Source organism: Siphateles boraxobius, unplaced genomic scaffold (assembly GCF_051911475.1).
Source record: "Siphateles boraxobius isolate OS27281-9 unplaced genomic scaffold, OSU_SipBor_1 41, whole genome shotgun sequence".
Classification (NCBI taxonomy): domain Eukaryota; kingdom Metazoa; phylum Chordata; class Actinopteri; order Cypriniformes; family Leuciscidae; genus Siphateles; species Siphateles boraxobius.
In genome coordinates this window covers 645,001-666,330 of record NW_027509042.1, presented here as the reverse complement: position 1 = coordinate 666,330, position 21,330 = coordinate 645,001, and the positions used below count along the sequence as shown (strand labels likewise).

General features: G+C 36.6%; 1 protein-coding gene across 4 annotated transcripts in view; it reads left to right on the top strand.

Moving 5' to 3' along the window:
• Window positions 1-21,330, top strand: part of ralgapb (Ral GTPase activating protein non-catalytic subunit beta) — a 55,275-nt gene that overhangs the window by 952 nt on the left and 32,993 nt on the right. For all 4 annotated transcript variants that reach the window (XM_077197651.1, XM_077197653.1, XM_077197652.1 and 1 more), the window contains exons 2-9: window positions 2,846-3,053; window positions 6,190-6,392; window positions 7,034-7,200; window positions 9,469-9,655; window positions 11,742-11,873; window positions 12,032-12,210; window positions 17,292-17,443; window positions 19,877-20,084. In XM_077197651.1, coding sequence (XP_077053766.1) covers window positions 2,877-3,053; window positions 6,190-6,392; window positions 7,034-7,200; window positions 9,469-9,655; window positions 11,742-11,873; window positions 12,032-12,210; window positions 17,292-17,443; window positions 19,877-20,084 — 1,405 coding nt within the window. In that variant the 5' untranslated portion in view covers window positions 2,846-2,876. The remainder of the gene's footprint in view (window positions 1-2,845; window positions 3,054-6,189; window positions 6,393-7,033; window positions 7,201-9,468; window positions 9,656-11,741; window positions 11,874-12,031; window positions 12,211-17,291; window positions 17,444-19,876; window positions 20,085-21,330) is intronic.

The following is a 21,330-nucleotide window of genomic DNA, read 5'->3' as shown; positions in this document are numbered from 1 at the left end:
AGCTTCACTGACTCGTAACCGTTCGGTTAACACAGAGGCTAACAAACACATCGGCTACGGAAGTTGAATAAAACATCTCATGATTTTAGGGAAGTTTCATTCAGAGATTGTTTGTATAACAACAAATGCGCTAAAAAGTAGATATCATGGTATTCTTTAACATGTAAATACTTGGTACATACATTTTTTATCCAAACATTATTTTGACGTGCCATCATGGTAATTTATATGAATCAAACAGCACAAAAACATTGGACTGCCATAGTTCCTTTTAATAATACTAAAAAAACTCCACCTTGTTTTTAGTCATGAACCATGGCATTCTTCTGTGTTATACAGTGCCATTTAAAGTCAATTGTATTGATATCAAAATACCATGGTATAACCGTTATAATCACTGTCTGCCAGTGTGTATGTGATACACATAGGGCCTTAAACTAACTGTTTGCCACACCTGCCAATGGCCGGTGACTTCAGAACATTTTAAGATATAAATAAAAAATAAATTTAAATAAATATTTTTTACCGGCCATGAAACTGGTTTTGCAAAAACAGCCATTAATGACACCAACATTTTAGATACCAGTGAAAATTCACATTCATTCTATTTCAACTTTCGATACCAAAACTACAGTATACCACTGTACTAATATACATTTAAAACATTGAAGTAAACAGTAAGCAGTAAAATACAAGCCAAAGCACAAATTAATATAATATACAAAGATACAAATGAAATAAACAGTGCTTTTCAGGTAGGTCTGACAGTAGTTTTCAGGTACTGGAATTTAATAAAGTAATCAAATATAAAATAACACAGAATGTTCTTTGTTGTATAAACATCCTTATTAATTAATCCTTATTGTAAGTTACAAAAGTTATTTAGCCAAAACCAGTGTTTTTTCTTTCTTTTTTGTTGTTTGTTTGATTAACATTAAAAACAGACATCAGCAGGAATATTAGGCTGCTGTCACTTTAAGAGCGAATGCGTGGATCTAATATACTGATACACGTTTACTTTCTCAACTGTTTACGTTCACTTAAGGCATACTATATTTACTAGGATACTTGCTGGGGTTTTTTCCCATCATTTTGTGTGAATTTGTCCACTCAAGTGCAAGAAGATGAGAAACGAGAGCTCAGTTTAGTATTCACTTGGTATTTGGTGATATATACAGGTGAAACTCGAATAATTAGAATATCGTGCAAAAGTTATAATTTTGATGATTATGGCTTACAGCTTATGAAAAACCCAAATTCAAAATCTCAGAAAATTAGAATATTACATGAAATCAATAAAAAAAATATTTTTAAATACAGAAATGTCGGCCCTCTGAAAAGTATGATCATGCATATGTATATAGTTATATATTGAGCACATATAATGTTAAAAAACTGTGTAAATCGACGCCGTAGTAAAAGACTGAAAGAAAAAAGGTATTCAAATTTTTCGAGTTTCACCTGTGTATATATATATATATAACACATGTATAATGCTGTAATGATTTAGTCAAGAGAAATGTCATGTAATGAATATGCATTGGTAAACTTCTCTTGTGTTGTGTGTATATATATATATATATATTAGTCTTTAATCTACACAAGATGAGCAGTGTTATTCCTGAGGCTTTGAGATTTGGCGCCACTCCATGTTTAAAGTTTTTATTCTAATATTAGCAGACCGCTTGTCTAGATCAGTGAAGAAAACGAGACTCATGGGCAGTGTCTGGATCATATCAGAGCTCATTTCCGTAGTTTCTTAGATTCATGTTCACTAGTCTTCTGTTCAGTGAGATCAAACTAACTGGCTGAAAGTTCAGTCACAGTTCCCGTGTCAGATTACTGGATCAGGTGATCGACGCGGCTCATTCTGTGTTGTTGTCAAAACAGCGTCCTGCATAGTTTGCCATCACTTCTGTATGTGAAAACAGACCCGGTGTTTGATAAGAGGAAACTTGTTATGAAACAGAACGGGTGGTATGACCAACACTAGTTTATATCACAGTAATGAGATGTGTGTGTGTGTGTGTGTGTGTGTGTGTGTGTGTGTGTGTGTGTGTGTGTGTGTGTGTGTGTGTGTGTGTGTGTGTGTGTGTGTGTGTGTGTGTGTGTGTGTGTGTGATTTTAATATTGTTGTGATACTACTGCGATACAATTTAGTTATTTTAGTACAATTGATATGAAAATGTTGCTGAAATAAGTTTACGTTTAAGTTTTAATTTTAGTCAACTGATAGATACACTGCTAAAGATTATTTAAGATACTTTTGTTAAACTGTTAATTTGTGTTAAATTTTTGCTTGTTTATTTATTTACTTGTATATCATTATTATTGACTTTTTTTTATACATATATATACGCGTGTGTGTGTATATATATATATATATATATATATATATATATATATATATATATATATATATATAGTTCGATATATACACACACACAGGCGAAACTCGAAAAATTAGAATATCGTGCAAAAGTTATAATTTTGATGATTATGGTTTACAGCTTATGAAAAACCAAAATTAAAAATCTCAAAAAATTTGAATATTACATGAAATCATTAAAAAAAATGATTTTAAATACAGAAAAACCTCTGAAAAGTATAATCATGCATATGTATATAGCTATATATTAAATATATTAGTTTCACCTTTTAATTTGAAGAATTACAGAAATAAATGAACTGTTGCACGATATTCACATTTTTCGAGTTTCACCTGTATATGTATGTATGTATGTATGTATGTATATGTATATATATATATATGTATATATATAAACTAAATAATCTCTCAACCTTCAAACCTGTAAACATGCGTCTGGTGTGCATCTCTCCTCAGGTCGCAGTGAGATCCAGAAGAAGTCGTGGTCATGTACTCTGAGTGGCGATCTTTACACCTGGTGGTCCAGAGTGACCAGGGTCACCTGAGTGTGTTACACACGTACCCAGCCGGCGTGGGTCGGGACGTGGCAAACGCTGTGGTGCGACCCCTGGGAAACAGCCTCGGGGGAGCGCCGGCTGAGTGCCTCCTCAAGACTGACAAGGAGGTAAGAAGTGTGTGTGTGTGTGTGTGTGTGTGTACATGTTGTGCTTGTGAGGACAGTAAGGATAGTAAAACTTGAGATTCCCTAGTACTTTGTGAGGACTTTTTACTGGTCCTTACAAGGAAAATTGATTAATAAACATAAAAAATTTTTTTTTTTTGAAAATGTAAAACTTCAGAAAGTTCTGTGTGATGGTAGGTTTAGAGGTCGGGTGTGTGTGTGTGTTTGATGGGTAGGTTTCGGGGGGGGGGGGGGGTGTATGAGATGGGTAGGTTTCGGGGTAGGGTTAGTGTGTGTGTGTGTGTGTGTGTGTGTGTGTGTATGAGATGGGTAGGTGTATGGGTAGGGTTAGTATTTGTGTGTGTATGAGATGGGTAGGTTTATGGGTAGGGTTAGTGTTGGTGTGTGTGTGTGTGTGTGTGTGTGTGTGTGTGTGTGTATGTATGAGATGGGTAGGTGTATGGGTAGGGTTAGTGTTTGTGTGTGTGTGTGTGTGTGTGTGTGTGTGTGTGTGTGTGTGTGTATATGAGATGGGTAGGTGTATGGGTAGGGTTAGTGTTTGTGTGTGTGTATGAGATGGGTAGGTTTATGGGTAGGGTTAGTGTAAGGGGACAGAATATACAGTATAAAAACCATTACTCCTTTGGAGGTCTAGCTAAAGTGTGTGTGTGTGTGTGTGTGTGTGTGTGTGTGTGTGTGTGTGTGTGTGTGTGTGTGTGTGTGTGTGTGTGTGTGTGTGTGTGTGTGTGTGTGTGTGTATGAGATGGGTAGGTGTATGGGTAGGGTTAGTATTTGTGTGTGTGTGTGTGTATGAGATGGGTAGGTTTATGGGTAGGGTTAGTGTGTGTGTGTGTGTGTGTGTGTGTGTGTGTGTGTGTGTGTGTGTGTGTGTGTGTGTGTGTGTGTGTGTGTGTGTGTGTGTGTGTGTGTGTGTGTGTATGAGATGGGTAGGTGTATGGGTAGGGTTAGTGTTTGTGTGTGTGTATGAGATGGGTAGGTTTATGGGTAGGGTTAGTGTAAGGGGACAGAATATACAGTATAAAAACCATTACTCCTTTGGAGGTCTAGCTAATGTGTGTGTGTGTGTGTGTGTGTGTGTGTGTGTGTGTGTGTGTGTGTGTGTGTGTGTGTGTGTGTGTGTGTGTGTGTGTGTGTGTGTGTGTGTGTGTGTGTGTGTGTGTGTGTGTGTGTGTGTGTGTGTTAACATCTCACATCTGTAAAGAGTCTTGAATTCAAACCCGAGGCTGTGGCAGGAAGAATTCAAGGTTGACTTACTGGGTGGCATGTTTGAATTAATTCAGACGTACAACCTGTTAACGATTAACTTCTGCTGAGGTTTGTGGGTGGAAAAGGTTTTCCTTAGAGCAGTTCATGTGCAGTTTGTCTTTTATATTTGATATGGTTCACTTTTTAACACACCTGCCAATGACAGGATAATTGAGCATGTTTATATAATAAATAAATAAATATTTCTTTTTTGATGATGCAACTGGTTTGCATTTTTTTACCTTTCATGTCCTTTTAGGCTATCTAATGTATATCTAATCTCATTTCGTAATAGTTTATCTTTTTTTAATGCTTTTTTACCTTTTTTTTCTCTTACATTTCTTATTTTTTAAATATTTTATGTAAGCACTTTGCATTATCATTGATTGAGGAATATTCCACAAGAAAAAAACCTTTGAGATGATCATTTTTCATGCAGGTCATAAATGTTTTCTTTAGTAGACGTTTTGTATCTTCGATATGAATTGCACATCCGCCCTTAACTCAGAATTACATTTTAACAGAATCCGACTTATACGTAAATTAAGGTGAACATTACTGAACAGATTTTTACATTTTGTTCTAAATCAAAAATGATTCACCATCAGACTTCAAAGTGAAATTTAAAGCTGCTGTTCTTTAAAGGTTGTTATATAAGGCCCAATTCATCGAGCATGTAAACTCATATCCTTGTGGAAGTTGTGGTCCTTATTTAACAACTTCAAAACATCTCTTTATGTAATGTTAACCACTGATTTTATTTTTAATATATATATATATATATATATATATATATATATCCTTTAACTCATTGTGAATTAGCCCTCCAGATTGGCGTACAAATTGACTGTATGAGCTCTATGTTGCAGTTCCTAATAAAGTTAGTGTTTATTAGGAAGCTGAAGAACAGTGCTGGGTTGTTTCCTCAGTTGCTCATTTGCATAATTTGGTTAGAAACAAAACACTGCTCAAGTTACTTATTGACCTAAAATGGAAGATGATGTTATTAGTGCAAACGTTTAAGTGGGTTTTTAGTTCTCTCTGTTGTTTGTGCATCTGGGTGGGTGTCATTCAGTGCTAGTTACAAACGTGTGTGTGTCCTCATCGACTTCCATTGCATTGTTCCTGTAGGCTTCTGTGTACTGTGATAAGAGGAGAGGATATCCTGCCAATTCCCTCTCTGTCTCAGATTTTTTCCCTGACCTCTTATCCATCAGTGTGTTTTTACCCAGCGGCGACCTTCCCGTCTCTCTCTTGAATCCAACACTGAAGAGACTTAAACTGCAATTCACTGACTGGCCACTAGAGACTGGCTGCAAAAGAGAGTCAATCCCATAAACCCCCATGTTAAAATGCCCAACTTTACATTAGAAAATGTTTTTTTTTACAGCCGGTACAAAAAGTGGTTTTGGTCTATATAGCTAATTTTGCCCTTCATGACGACTGTAAGGGAGGTGAATTTTTTTTATAACTCATCCGTTTAAATTATATTAAGCCTTAATGTTCTGCATAATTAAGGGCGTGGCCACGTGAATGACAAGTGGATTGCCGCTGCTGTCACTACTAGCTGTTTGTCTGTTAGCGTCACGTCACCTCAGCTAATTCGCCTCTTTGCCCATTTTCGTTTATCCGGGATTGAAGCGCTAACAAGATGGCGACAGCCGGCTCCGCCCACTTTGGGTTTCTTCAGAAAAATGCTCTTCAGAAACATCGTCACGGACACTACGTCCATATTTTCTTTTTTACAGTCTATGTTTTTTTTTCTCAAAAACATGCTTCAAACTTTTCCCTCTCAAACTCAAGGATTGTTGATCCATCTCAAACCGGTTTAGTGGCTTATTTATCCATCTAATGCTGTCCTTGTCCTCCTCAGGTGAAATGGACCATGGAGGTGCTGTGTTACGGCCTGACGCTCCCCCTGGATGGAGAAACGGTGAAGTTGTGTGTGGACGTCTACACTGACTGGATAATGGCCCTAGTGTCTCCGAGAGACTCGATACCACAGCCCATCATTAAAGAGCCCAACCTCTACGTCCAAACCATCCTGAAACACTTACACAACCTTTTCCTGCCCAGGTGTGTTTGGACTATGAGTTTTATTGCCCATGATGTACACAGTATTTACAGTATACATACAGTCAAACCAAAAATTAATCTGACTACTAGTGGGTGCAGGACACTATAGTTCATTTATGTAAGTGAGTAGAGCAAAATAAAGTAAACTGTGACCAGTAAAGTGTATAAAAATTTGGGACCAAAAATGATTCCGACGCTTTGAGCAGATCATGTTTTGCTGATGTGTTTTTTCTTTAATTGCTAATGCACCTTTTTACACCACAGACTGAACAACATGAAGCATTGCTTGGTGATTGGTTGAGCTAAACTGGTATTATCTAATTGTGTAGTTAAATTTAACAGCTGACAGATATTCAACATAATTCATGTGTGAGACAGTCTAACAGAAGGACGGACAAAACCAGTGACACATCAACTGAGTTCATAACTCTGAGTTCTTGTCATATTTTATTACCATTTTCTAAACTATGTGTGATAATGTGAGAAATGTTGAAGGTTTCTGAATAAATTTTGGTTTGACTGTAGCATACATCTAAAACAACTCAGACTAGAACATTTCGGTGTTGAAACTGTTATTAATTGTAGCACTTCCTGTTTGTGTTTTATGATTTTGATTGAATATGAATGTTTCTTTCTTCCAGACCAGAGAGCTTCAGCCTGGTGCACTTTAAATTGTGTCAGCAAGTGTTGTCTGCAGTGCAGAAGTTGGCGCGCGACTCGTCCGGCATGGCCAGAGAGACGTGGGAAGTGCTTCTCCTCTTTCTGCTGCGCATCAATGACACGCTATTGGCCCCGCCCACTGTGGGAGGTCCGTATGATGCAATGGACAAACACAATGTTGTTTCCCTCCAAAATAGAAAAAAGTTCTGTATTGAGCCAGAACTTACAAAAAAAATATTTTTTTTTTGTTAAATGGCGATATACGATATATATCTCGGTACTTTCTACGTTTTTCTATTTGGATAAAGAAAATCTGTATTTATTTATAAAAAAAAAATTATTTCACATCCTGACCAATGATATCCAAACAATGTTGATATTGAAGGATATGGAAAAAAATATAGGGAATGTAATGTAGGCTATACAATCTAACATGGTAACATTACAATCTAAAAACCAAAATAATGCTTTTGTTTTTAAAATGACTAAAGGCTAAAATAAAAACAAAAGCACAAACTAATTATATTAGCCTACATTTGATTACCCCATTATAATGGTCGCTTTCTTAAAAATATACTTGTAGGTTTAAAATTCCACATATGGCACATTTATTGTCTCCAACAACAAATATTTTAGCAATATGTATATTTTAGTCATAATTATTGCGCTACTATTCTATTGCGCTCCTCTGATTGGCGCGCGGCGGCGCTTATTAACAGAAGCTTGAATATTAGTGGAGATTCACTTGCAGAAGCTCGTCCTCTCCTGACAGTGAAATGGACATATTTGTTTGACTTTCTAACATTTACAGATGGAGAATATTCCTTTGAAATGTAAGTTAAGCACTGAGGAAAGCACCACGTCTCAAACGCATTAAACAGTGCAAGTATTTATCTGTCAGCCAGCAACAGTATCTGTGCGTGCATCTGACAAACTGCTTTAAACTTGTTAACTATATCTTACTAGTTAATTTGAAGCGCTTAATATAAGCTTGTGTCATGTTTAGGACAAATTTTACTATGTACTTTCACTGCAGGGTCACACTGCGTCCTCCGCTATTTTTCAGATGTGCTCGTATCAAACTAACTTGCTGTAAAACGGTATTACCTCATTCCATATTGTTTAAAAAAACAAATCGATATATTGTACAAACTCGATATACCGCCCAGCCCTACTATAGACTAAACACGTGATGCACATGTACACGCCGTCAGTGTTTTCACAGATTCGCGTTTTTGAAGTTTACGCGGAGATGATAGCGTTTTTCTAAATTTTTCAACGCTTGCACCTTGGAACCTGTTTCAAGGTTTACGTTCTCGAGTCGCCAGGCACTGTTGTTGTGCGAATGAGCGGCCGGAGCGCATTAAGGTTTTTTTTGTTAGTACGGTGTCGTGTTAGCGGCCGCTAAGTTAATAACTTATGATCTTTACAACAAAAGTGAATCAATCAAAACTAACTTTAGCTGGACAATAACTTTATTCTAGACCTGCTGTAAAGCTAAAACAATCTGTTACTTTAATTTCCTAATATCACTGTAAAGCTGCTTTGAAACAATCTATATTGTTCAAAGTGCTGTATAAATGAAGTTCACTTGACTTACATTTACTAACAACGAATGAGAGAAGGTGCACGTTTTGCATCTAAACAAACTGCATTTTGTGTGTCGTTTGCAAATGAACCTCCCGTGAAATGTGTAAATTTGCTTTCTTTTCCACAATCAAAAATCATGTTTGCTTTAAATGAACTTTAGCTGTTAAGATCACATCTATATGAGAGTTTATTAATGGGGTCATACTGTGCAGTTTTGTAGCAGTTTAATGAAATATTATATTGTCAGGTTTTTTGTTTTGATTGGTTAATTTTTTTGCATATGAAAACTACCAGCACAAGGGAAGGATATTTTTTTTTTCCCAGCTCAATACACATTTTTTAACGAAATATTTCAGCAAAAACAAGCAGCTCATTTCTGTGTATTTCCCAGTGGTCTGAAAGTATCATAATGTAACCACAGTTGATTAAGTTAAAGTCCCCTTCTAGTCAATAAATTTAGCCGTTAAAACTCATCTTTGATCACCAAAATGACATATTTAAGCATTTTTTCTTATAATAGCTTGAATGTAACCATACACCCTTGCCTTAAGTATTTGCAGTTCTATGAATATACAAATGATCCCCGCCTCCACTCACTCACTAACAGCAGTAGTTGACGATCACACGTTGATCTGATTGGTTACCAAGTTTGTGACGTCAGAAACACCAGCAATTTCAAACCGTGTTTTTGATTCACTGCAGTTTTAAGGAGAAAATACTCAGCAATGTGAAATACACATGATTTGTCTTAAAGCATATTAAAAACACCACATAGACATATAAACAACATTAAAAGCTGGATTTTCACCACATTTGTATCCTGTAGGGGGTATAGCAGAGAAGCTGGCAGAGAAGTTGATCGGCGTGCTGTTTGAGGTTTGGTTCCTGGCCTGTACGCGCTGTTTCCCCACGCCACCATACTGGAAAACCGCCCGAGAGATGCTGGCCAACTGGAGACATCACCCTCCGGTGGTGGAACAGTGGAGTAAAGTGATCGCAGCTCTCACTTCCAGGTACTGTATAGTCTCGCTTAGACAGACCTTCAGACAGACGGCCCGGTTGCATAAAGCACCGTAGGTGTAATTTTCCCTTAAGAATCCCCTTAGGTTTCCCTTAAACCTAATTGTAGGTCCCATATTGTACAACTTTCTGAAGTTTTATTTTAGGTTTTGGTGTCCTTAAGAATATATATTTGTGGTATAAGTACCAAAAAACCAACTCAATATATGTTTACAGCTCCTTTCTCAGGAGCTCTGCCAAGAACAGGTCGATTTTTCCCTGTCTACTTAATATTCAAGAGCCTCTCTTCTGATTGGCCTGTTGTTTTCTGAGTGACCCACCATTGGTGACTGAGTAGTTCTGACATCACAAATATACGGAAGTCACAACAGCTCGTGAAAAGGCAATTTATGCAGGCTGTGTGCATTTGTCTGTGGATCGACTGTTTTGAAACTTATATGGTAGTTTCATAACCCTAGACCTCTGTTATCATGAAAAAAGCCTGGAAATTTCAATTTTGACAATATGGGACCTTTAAGGGTGTTGCAAGTGTTAATTAATCATGGATTATTTTTATGTCTTTTAATAAATGGACAGAAATGATGAGCGAATATTAAAAATGTATTTTTTTGTGTCTAAAGATGAATTAAAGTCTAATTGGTTTAGACCGACACTCGTCTTGTCTGGTCCTTCTCTTTCATATTTGGTTTTTCTTTTTTGTTTTCCTCATCCATGTTATGCTGTTTTCTATGAAACGTACCGCTATCTGTATTATCAAATAACGTGTCCATGGCAGCAATCAAATATGGTGGCAAAACCTGGGTCGCTGTTGTGAAACACTCTACCTAAGAGAACCGTTTAAGGGATTATATGCAACACCCTTAAGTCATTCCCTCAGCAGAGGGGATATCATGCCTTAAGGCTCATACTTAATGGAAAAACTTAAGGTACTTTATGCAAGGTACTTTAGGCCCTGTTTACACGAGAACGATTCTGGGTGAAAACGTAAAAATATTTTATCGGATGTGCCTTTCGTTTACACGGCGACGGCGTTTTGGAGGCTTAAAAACGCAAAAAAGTGAAACCACCCTCCAGAGTGGAAATCTTAAAAACGATCCACTGTCGCGTTCCCATCTAAACAGTAAAAACGCAAATCTGCTCACTGTGGCTCTCGTCGCGTACGTGTTTACGTCACAGGCATGCGCCATTACAGGAAAATAACCCCAATATGTCGGATTATTTCCATACGTCTGACCTTCAAGTTGCCATAGCAGCTCTGATAAACGTACAAGAGTCTTTTCAGCAGTTGTACAAAATATTCTCAGATATTGGTGTTGTTGTGTCGCAGTGCTTCACATTGCCACCTAGCCGCCTGGAGTGCATACTACATCGAATTTCACACACTTTTGCGTCATCATATGCACGCGGATTTCCCCCCGATAACGCTCGTCTAAACGCAGAATAAAAAGTGATAACGCAACTCCACTTTTGCGTTTTCTCTTCAGATCGTTTCCGTGTAAACATAGCCTCAGAGAACGTTTGATTGACATTTAAATCAACCAATCACATTTCGTTTTGTTCCGCGTCATGTTTAGGAGCGATTAGGGCCTAACATTAACAAAGGTTAAACGCTGTAAAAATATATTGCTCAAGTTAGTTCATGATAACTAATGCATTAGTTATTGTAAAGTGTTAACAATAGAATAATTAAACTAATATGTTTAATCATACCAGTTTGAGAGAGATTGCACAATGTATACTGAAAATTCATTAAAATATCTAAAAACAAGAATTGTTAAAATAATTTCATTGTTATACAGTTTGATTGGGAAAATATGTAGTTTTGCACATTTTAAACCACCAGTGGCTTTGATATGTTCGACCACAGGATGTTTTTTATTTGTTTATGCATTCGACAAACACTTTTATCCAAAGCAATTTGTATTGCATTCAAGGTATAATGTTTTACCGGTTCATGCATTGAATTCTGTGACCTTGGATTTGCTAGCGCCATTCTGTACTGTTTGTAAAGTAGACATTCTTTTCACTGATGTCAAAACTTTTATTTGTTTGAACTTATTTGTTTTGTTGTCCACACAGGCTGCTGCGTTTCATGTACGGCCCGTCGTTTCCTCCGTTTAAAGTGCCAGAGGAAGACGCCAGCCTCATCCCTGCTGAGATGGACAACGACTGTGTGTCTCAGACGTGGTATCGCTTTCTACACATGCTCAGGTCTGCAGTAAAACTGACTGTCTGTGTTTAATAGGTTGATTTTCTCCCGATTCCCGCTTCAGAAACCGAATCAAGTTTAAATGCCATGACATGTCAACATGTCCATTCTGGTTATAGATACTAACACAAGTTGTTGAATTATCTGTCTCCCGTTTCAGTAACCCTGTGGACCTTAGCAATCCCGTCATAGTGAGTTCCACCCCAAAGTTTCAGGAGCAGTTGTTGGGGGGTAACGGCGTTCCTCACGAGGTCATTCAGCACCCCTGCCTCAAACAGCTTCCCCAGATCTTCTTCAGAGCTATGAGGGGTGTCAGCTGCCTCGTGGACGCGTTCCTCGGTAAGATTTGTGAATATCTACAACATTTTTATGAAATGCATTGTTTTTTTGGATGCTACTGTGTTGGCATTACCATGATATTCCATGAAGTAGCTTGTAAATTAATATGGTGGTCATTCATTATCATGATATGTAGGGATGGGAGAAACTATTTTATTCTCTGATGCATGCTACTGTGTTGGCATTACCATGATGATAATAATAATATAATAAACTTTATTTTCTATAGCGCCTTTAAAAGTAGCATCTCAAAGCGCCTCACAAGAATAGAAACAAGATAAAACATACAATAATACAAACAATGCGTTAATGAAAGAAAAATGAATGAAAATAAAATACCAAATAAAAACATACTCAAAAGTCCAATAAAACAATAATAATTACAAACAATCATGTTCAAGCTATCCCAAACAAATACGTTTCATGAAGAATGGAATGGAATAATGATATTCAATGAAGTAGCATGTAAATGAATATGGTGGTCATTCATTACCATGGTATGTAGGGGTGGGAGAAACTATTTTATTCTCTGATATATCGTAATTGTCTTTTTTCAGCAATTATAAATCGATTCTGAGCTTCTTCTTTTTTTTACCGCATTTGCATGATGGTACTTGCGTGCACTAGAGTCGTATTGTGTTTGCTTCCAGTTACACACAAACACACAAAACCGTCAAACATGTATATCAGTTTTTCCCAACTGGTTGTCAGGTGTGGCATGGAAAATTATCAAATTCCAAAAAAGAATTAAAAATAGATGCTACAAATAATAATAATTTATTGCACTGCTTGACCGAAACATTGAACTTCTCTATATTTTGTCATTGTTTTATAAAATTAATGTTATAAGTCATCCTTTACCTCTGTATGTGGGTTTATTTATTCAAGAAACACGATGTCCATAAAGGCTAGAGTTTTTTGTATTTGAAGAGAGGAGAATAGTCTTAGTCTTTACCGTCTAGTCTAGAGGCAAAAATAGTGTTTTAAATATCTTGTGCATAGCGCTTCATCTTTTGCATCATAAGATCATGAGATTTCAACAACAAGAAAACTGAGCACCCATATAAAGCTGCAATACACTTTATATCCTTTACGTTGATGAAAACGTAATGCGATGCACGTAGTGCGGCTGTTCCAGTGACAGACAAACTCTATCTGTCATTCGCTCGTCAAAAAACTAGTAACTCAATTTGAGCTTGATTTTCATAAAATGTTAATATTATAATGAGACGTGCAAGTGTCTGACCATAGCTATATGAAGCCACAATACCAACTTCGACAACAGTGTTTAATTAGATACGAGGTTTACGCCCGACTGTGACGATATGTACATTTGTTGTTTTATCATCTCCAACAACATCATATTATTGTGTTCCTACTTATGCTCAAACTTCACATCAAATGTGAGTAATACTTTTAATATAGCCTAATATGTAGATTTAAATGCCATTTGAAGCAATGTATGTTCGTGCAATTTTGTTATATTTTTATATAGTGGTGTCCCATGGGATTTTTTTTACAAGTTTTTATAGTTTTGAAGCGAAATACAAGGAAGATCACAGGCTTCATTGCACATCATATACGGTAAGTGTAGATCAAGAATCCGATTATGATTCCCAGTCAATTATAATCGGATTGTGAGGTGACTAAAGATTCACCCCTAACGGTTTGTACAACAAAGCCTCTTTCCATTCATTATTTATTGCACTACATTCTAATCTCAGATGTTGTTTTAGTCTCTGTGGTTTGATGCTTCTGATTATTGTTTGAATCTCAGTCGCAGTGTCTTTTTATTTCTAGGTGTTGCTGTTTCACTCGAGTGTCATAAAACTCTGCCTCCTTCTGGTACTCATACAACTGACTTTATTCAACTTTACTCAACTTATTTTATTTCTCAGTCCATCCGAAATGAATTAATTTACAATAATCACATGAAATTGCTATGATTTTTACGTTACATAATATATTAAAAGAATATATATTTAAAGAAACTAGCCAGTTAGTCATCAGAAACATGACTTCGAATGTTAAAATATGTTCTCTAAACTAGGAGTTAGACTTGTGAATAACAATTGAAGTGTGATATGTTTGACTATGCAACATTTCAGTGGAAAAGTCTATTTTTAAAGCAAACCACAGTCTGGTTTAATTGACATAAGTTCAAGTATGTTCAGGCATTTAAAATCAGGCTTAAACTGAAAAGAACATTGGATTGATTTGGTTAATTTGTTCGCACAGACACTAATCAAGACTGTCTGCATCATTTATTAAGTGAATATATTCAATTGAAATTTGTTCCAAGAATGAACAAAGAGTGAAATGCCAGACCTCATTGTGTCATTATAGTTAGTTAGATTAATTTTCACGACACATGCTCAGTGGTTTGTCGCTTTTAGCTCACTATGGCCTGACATGTTGTGTCCTTCTAAGTTTCTAACATTTCTTTAGAGGTCTTGTTTTATGTTTCCTCAGGAGTCACAGTGTCTAGGAGCATTATTCGAGACAGACTTCCCTCTATAGGTACACTAAACCTGTCCAAACCCAATCAGTTAGTGACTAACAGTGGGTTTAACTACCCAACACTGTGATTCTGTTCATGGAGGTGTTTGGCTGCAATAGAAGGGCTGTAACTGTAATCACATCAGAAATCACGATGTTTCTCATTGGAGTTTCTCAAATTATGGTCATAATGTATGTTGCAATTCTTCCTTTTTGAGGTTACTGTTTCTTTGTGTGTGTAATCCCATTTTTTCCCCCAGGTGTTCCTGTTTCTCGGAACAATTTACGAGACAGGCTCCCATCTTATGGTATTTGTGAACGCGCTTCTGACTAATCAAGAGGGAGTTTGATGAGGACTGTAGATTTCGCGAGGTGTTTTGTGCGAATGCAAGCACTTTTAGATCAAAAATCCCTATGTGTTGTGGAAATCAATTATACGTCATTAATTACCTTGTTTTTACCCCCATGCAAGAGTAAAGGCCCGTTCACACTAAGGATGATAAAGATATCGTTCTGAAAATCCTTCTAAATATAAAAGAATAGCAGACTACAAAACAATAACATCACAGAGAAACTATATCATTGGAATCACTTTCAGATTGTTTTTTTTCCAGCTGATGAACTATAAAAACATTCACAGCCAATCAGAATCCACCTCAAGCATTTAAAGCGACAGATGACAATTCCGCTAATATAGTTATCGTTATCTTTATAGTTATTGCTCTTGGTGTGAACGGACCTTAAATCTTTGCAGAGAATGAATGTGAGCATACTTATTGGTTGGTATCCAGTCTGCCTCCTTATGTCATGTTGAGAAACAAAATCAAACTGATTTAGATTGTGTTTAAAGACCCCATGAAATAAGAATGTTGTGGTTTTTAGTCATTATCTGTATTTGTATAAGATCGTCTACATCCAAAAAAATCGATAATGCCAAAAAACAAAGATATGCATATTTAATATGTAAATTAAATGACAACGTCATGAATAATAACATTATGAATATCATCTGCAAATTATTGTTCTCCCGTGTGTACTTTATATCCTTTCTCAACCATCAAGAATTTATTTAATTTAAACTATCAGTCCAGTTGCAATTTTCCAAGGATTTGTAAGCTAAAGACTATTGGATATTTGGGGGGGAAAAGCAGACGATGTCCTTCTCCAACTTCATTTTTCTTTAATATGGGGTCTTTAAAGTCCCCTGTGAGTTGGTGGAGGTGGAGGTATACATAATGGCTCTGTCACCTGTCAGTGGAAAGCTGATATTTCAATCAATAAACTGCCAGTTTAAATCTGTGGATCTTTCTGGAGAAAAATATGTCAAAGAGGGAGATCTGCTGCTTTTGCTGACCAATCAGTATGACCACAGAGGGTTTAGGCAAATAACCAGATTTGAATGCAGGGGTTACCAGCATTTTCAGCCAATCATCTGCTGAGCTGGGATGCTGTATGGAAATGCATCAGTGATAATCTGATGGCTTTATTGGAATGTGTAGCGGGTTGCATTTCATTGCAATCCTGTGAACAGGTTTCTCTCGCGTTATATGCATGACTAAACGAGTTGTAATTAAAACGAGATCTTGCCATACAAAATTATCGCCCTTTTTTTTCTACCTTGTCATCAAATATAATTTGCAAAGGACGAATCAAATTATACAAAATCATTACCCATTATATTTATTTCTTTTACTCAGACTAACTGAGAAATTAGTGAAATGAAGGCTAGTAATGCGAGGGACATCTGTGTTTGAGTTCATTATAGTGTGTGTGGATTAAAGGAATAATTCACCCAACAATGATCATCATTTACTCGCCATCATGTCAATTCAAACCCATTTGAGGTCTCTTTTTGGGTTTATTAGGAGAATGTTTACACTGCTCTTTTACATTATATGAAAGCAGACAAAATCATCCTAGTGGACTACATTTAATTTGTCATCCACTGGCACTCTTGACTTCTTAGCTGGTGAGAACCAATGGCATTTGACGTCTTTAAAAGTGAAAACTTGCCACAATGAACTCATACAGGTTTAGAACGACATGAGGGCGAGAAAATGATGACAGAATTAAACATTTTGGGTGAATATCCCTTTAAAGTTGGTGAATCTTGCACTACTGACCCAATCAGTACTCACCATGAAGCAACATGGATATACATGTTCCATTTTACATATAAAATAGTCTTATACAACAAATGTGCTGAAAATATCTATTCTACAGCGTGTATCCTGATTTGCATTATTATTTAGTGATTGTTTTGTCATGGAGCTGAATTGTTTGGCCTTGCTGATGACGTTGAAATGGCCAAATCCAAGAAGCATCAGATATTGCGACATCCAAAAAGAGATAAACTTTGTGCATTTTCTCATATTTTAGGGCTGAAATGGATATGCTGCGATATTGTCCTGCAATTAAATAAACATTGGGCATGTTGGCAGGTGCTTTTTGGCTGAATATATGTCCAGACATGATCTCTAAAGTGTTCTTGTGTTCTCGGTCTTCTTTTCTGTGTCATACTTAACCATTAGGTTTTAATCTTTGGTTTTCTTGCTTCTCTACCTGTTTCGTTTGTCTCACAGGTATTTCCCGTCCCCGATCGGACAGTGCTCCGCCCACACCTGTCAATAGGCTCAGTATGCCGACGCCCTCAATAACAACCAACACAACACCCCCCCACAACCGCAGGCACCGCCCCACCGCTGTTGCAAAGACAACCAGCAAAGCCTCAACGGTATGAGCATCTAATCAGTTTTATTTATATACCGCATCATGCAATACACAATACATGTAACCCCTTCAGCCGTGACTTATTCACGATACAGCACTAGTCTCGAGTACCTTATTGCTTTTATAAAACGGTTACCACACTATACAAATATTAAAGCTAAAAAATATGCATCTATTCAACTTTCACGAATTAAAATCACTAAAATCCCTGAGTGACAGGGACTTTTATATTGAAAGGACTGAAACTTGTGAACACGGAGAAGCAAGATGAAACTGACAAATGTCTAGTGTGTCACGGGAAAACCCATTAATATCAAAGCAGACATTCAAACAGATATTTTATTATGATCAATGATCAATATCAATATATGTTTTACGTTGCTAGGGGTGTTGTGTAGTGATATATTGAACCGATGGGTGAAGCGTCCATAGCTGTGAATAAAACATGGCTATTGACCAATCAGAATCAAGGATTGGAATTAACCGTTTTATAAAGATTATTTCAAAGCAGCTAATAAACAGGAAAATAACAGTGTTAATGTTGCAGAATGCATCAATTATCAAACAAACTCAATTTCAGCTTTAAAGCAGCTTTACAGAAGACAATAGTGTCATTAATCATCTGAGTTCAGTTCTCATCTGATAGTGTCAGTACAGTTGAATCAATAATATTACTCAATATTGTAGGGATGCGCCGATATGAAAATTGTCAGTTACTGATAACCGATAATTCTTTATTGAAAGCCGATAACCGATATATCAGCCGATAAATCTAAATCCAAATTTGTATATAATTTAGGAGAAACTAATTACAAAATTACTGATTACCTTTGCTGCCATTGGCTTGGCTTGCTTAGTTGGGGACATTAAATTTAACATTTAACTTAATATTCAACAATAATATTAGATCTGCCTGCATTGACACTATTATACAAGAACTGAGCTGGATGATGACATCATGGTTTACTTCAGAGCGGCTATGTATATATAAATTAACTAAATTAATAACTTTTTTTTAAACAAAAATGAAACATCACTGAACTTACTTAAGCTGGACTGTAACACTATTTTCTTCCGGAAACAAGCATTATTTTTCCTGTTATCTCTGTAAAGCTGCTTTGAAACAATCTGTATTGTAAAAAGCGCTATATAAATAAATGTGACTTGACTTAACTTTACTATATTTTCTTCTTTTTTTTTTTTTGTGATTCGAATCATATTTCAAGAAATTCAAAACCATCATGTTGAACACTGTGCATTAGAAATGTCTCAGCTGTAGGAAATAATACATTATTTATCAGCTTTAATATATCGGCCAAATTTTCTCATAACGATACATTAATAAAGAATATATATATATCGGAAGATACCGATATGGTTGCCGATATATCGTGCATCACTAGAATATTCTCTTAACTAAAGTCCTATACTAAAATAAGTCCTGCCCTACATTTTTCTTTCTTGTTTATTATCCTCAGAAATGCTTCACATTATTCAATTAAAATGGATTGAATTCCAAAAGATTTCAAAATAACAACACAACCTCATAAATTATCCTTGTCGGTGAAGCCTTGGGTTATAAATCTAGGGGTTGTCTTTGATAATGGGCTGAAATTTGACACACATAAATACCAGTGGTCAAATTATGCTGCTTTCAGCTCCGACTACTAGTAAATGTAAAACCTATTCTGTCAAGAAAAGAATTCATGCTTTTATTACTTCTAGATTGGATTACTGTAACTCACTTTATTTGGGATTAGCCAGTGAGCTTTATCCCGGTACTAAAACGGCACCACATTACGCCGGGTTTACGTTCTTTGGTTGCCTGTGCGTTATCGAGTGAATTCTAAAATTCTTGGCGTTTAAATCTTTAAACGTTTTGGCCCCTCCTTACCTCTCGGATTAATTAACTGAATATCGTCCAGTTTTGTCTCTTCGGTCGTCCAACCAGAGATTGTTATGCATTTCGAAGTCGAAGCTGAGATGCAGGGTTGACCGAGCCTTTTCAGAAGCTGCGTTCGATCTGCATCATCACTGTCTGTTTTTAAATCTAAATCTTTTTTGATTTGGCATATAATCAATGAGGAAGTTGTATTGCATTGTGTTTTTTTATTTATTATATTGTATTGTCTTATTTTTTTATTTTGCAGCACATTGGTCAACATATGTATATATTACTATATATATATATATATATATATACTGGTATATATAGGTAGATATTGCTATATAAATAGCCTTCCTGTAGCTCAAACAGTAGAGCATTGTCGCCTGCAATGCCAAGGTCATGAGTTCAATTCCCATGGAAAGCAAGAACTGATAAGAATGTAAATGTGTACCTTGAAATGCAATGTAAGTTGCTGTGGATAAAAGCATCTGCCAAATGCATAAATGTAAAATAAATCACGTTGACATTAATTTACTCTCCACTCCACAGACTGGCCAGACCAAAGTGTCGCACCAGCCGTCTTCCACATCGCCTCTCTCCAGCCCAAACCAGACGAGCTCCGAGCCCCGCCCGCTCCCGGCCCCGACCCGGCCCAAGGTCAACAGCGTGCTGAACCTGTTTGGCCAGTGGCTGTTTGACGCTGCGCTGGTTCACTGTAAACTCCACTCCGGCCTGAGCAGAGACAGCAGCATGACCGGTATGACTGTAAAACCCGTTATTATCAATCCTGCAGTCACCCGTTTTCCTTTGTTTTCATTTCTCTACTTATTTTACCTTTTGAGGGTATTTTTATTTCTTTTTCTTTCACAAAATATTCCTACCTGCAAGATTGTACCACATTCAGGGTTGGTGATGCACTAGCGTAGATTCTGTGAAACAATAGTTTAGAATTTCGAGATGTTCTTGGATTTTATGACTGTTTGTAAGTGAACATCTTATAAAAAATAAAAAATGATGTAATTCGCCAGCCATACACGTATAAAGACTATTTAAAATACAATTAAATGACAGCAAATTGTATATCTGTAGCTCAAGCTCAAACAGCATATCATGACACTAGCAAAAACTAGCCAAGGTCATAGGTTCGATTCCTAGGAATGCATGAACTGATAAAAATGTGTTCCTTAATGCTATGTAACGGTGTGTTCACACTTGATAGGTTTGCTTCAATTAAAATGAATTCTGGTGCGTTTGCTCTGTTAGTGCGGTTCATTTGAATAAGTGTCATCCGAACCGAAACAAGCTGTCCGCTTCCAAACAAACTCTGGTGCGGTTCGACTGAAATATGAGCGCAACATGAACCAAAGACATGTGAACGGACAAAAAACAGGAGGTGATGTAGTGTCGCCCATTACGGTTCAGTACGGGCGTCAGCAAATCTTGCAGCATTTTGCTCACAGCATTGTTTTGGATGTTCGGTAAGTTGTGTCCAAAAAATATACGTCGTAAAAGCCGTTTTTGTATCTTTAGGTTCGTTGTTAAAAATTACTGAACGCTAAAACCCAACCATTTAAATGTTTGGTCCGGACCAAAAGTACCGAACTACAAGTGTGAACACGCCCGTAGTCAGTTTGGATTAAAGCCTCTTCCAAATGCATAAATGGAAAGGAAAAAACATGCATTGATAAATCTGTCGATAGATTTTGAAACTGATGCAAACACTTCTGTAAATTGGACATGACAAATATTAGCCGATTAATTGACCTATTGAAATTGGTTTATTGCTGTCAACTGAAAAGTTCTATTGTACCGTATGAATAAATTACTACCAAATAGGCATTTAATGTGATGAGAATGTGGGATTAATCCAGTGTTTTATGTAGTGAATTGATTGAAATCATTCTGTGGAGTTGATAGCGTTACGTACATCTTTTCTTTTCTTGCATTTTTTTTTTCAGTTTTAATTTGTGCATGATTGGTAATTTTTAATGGTCTTCCTGTGT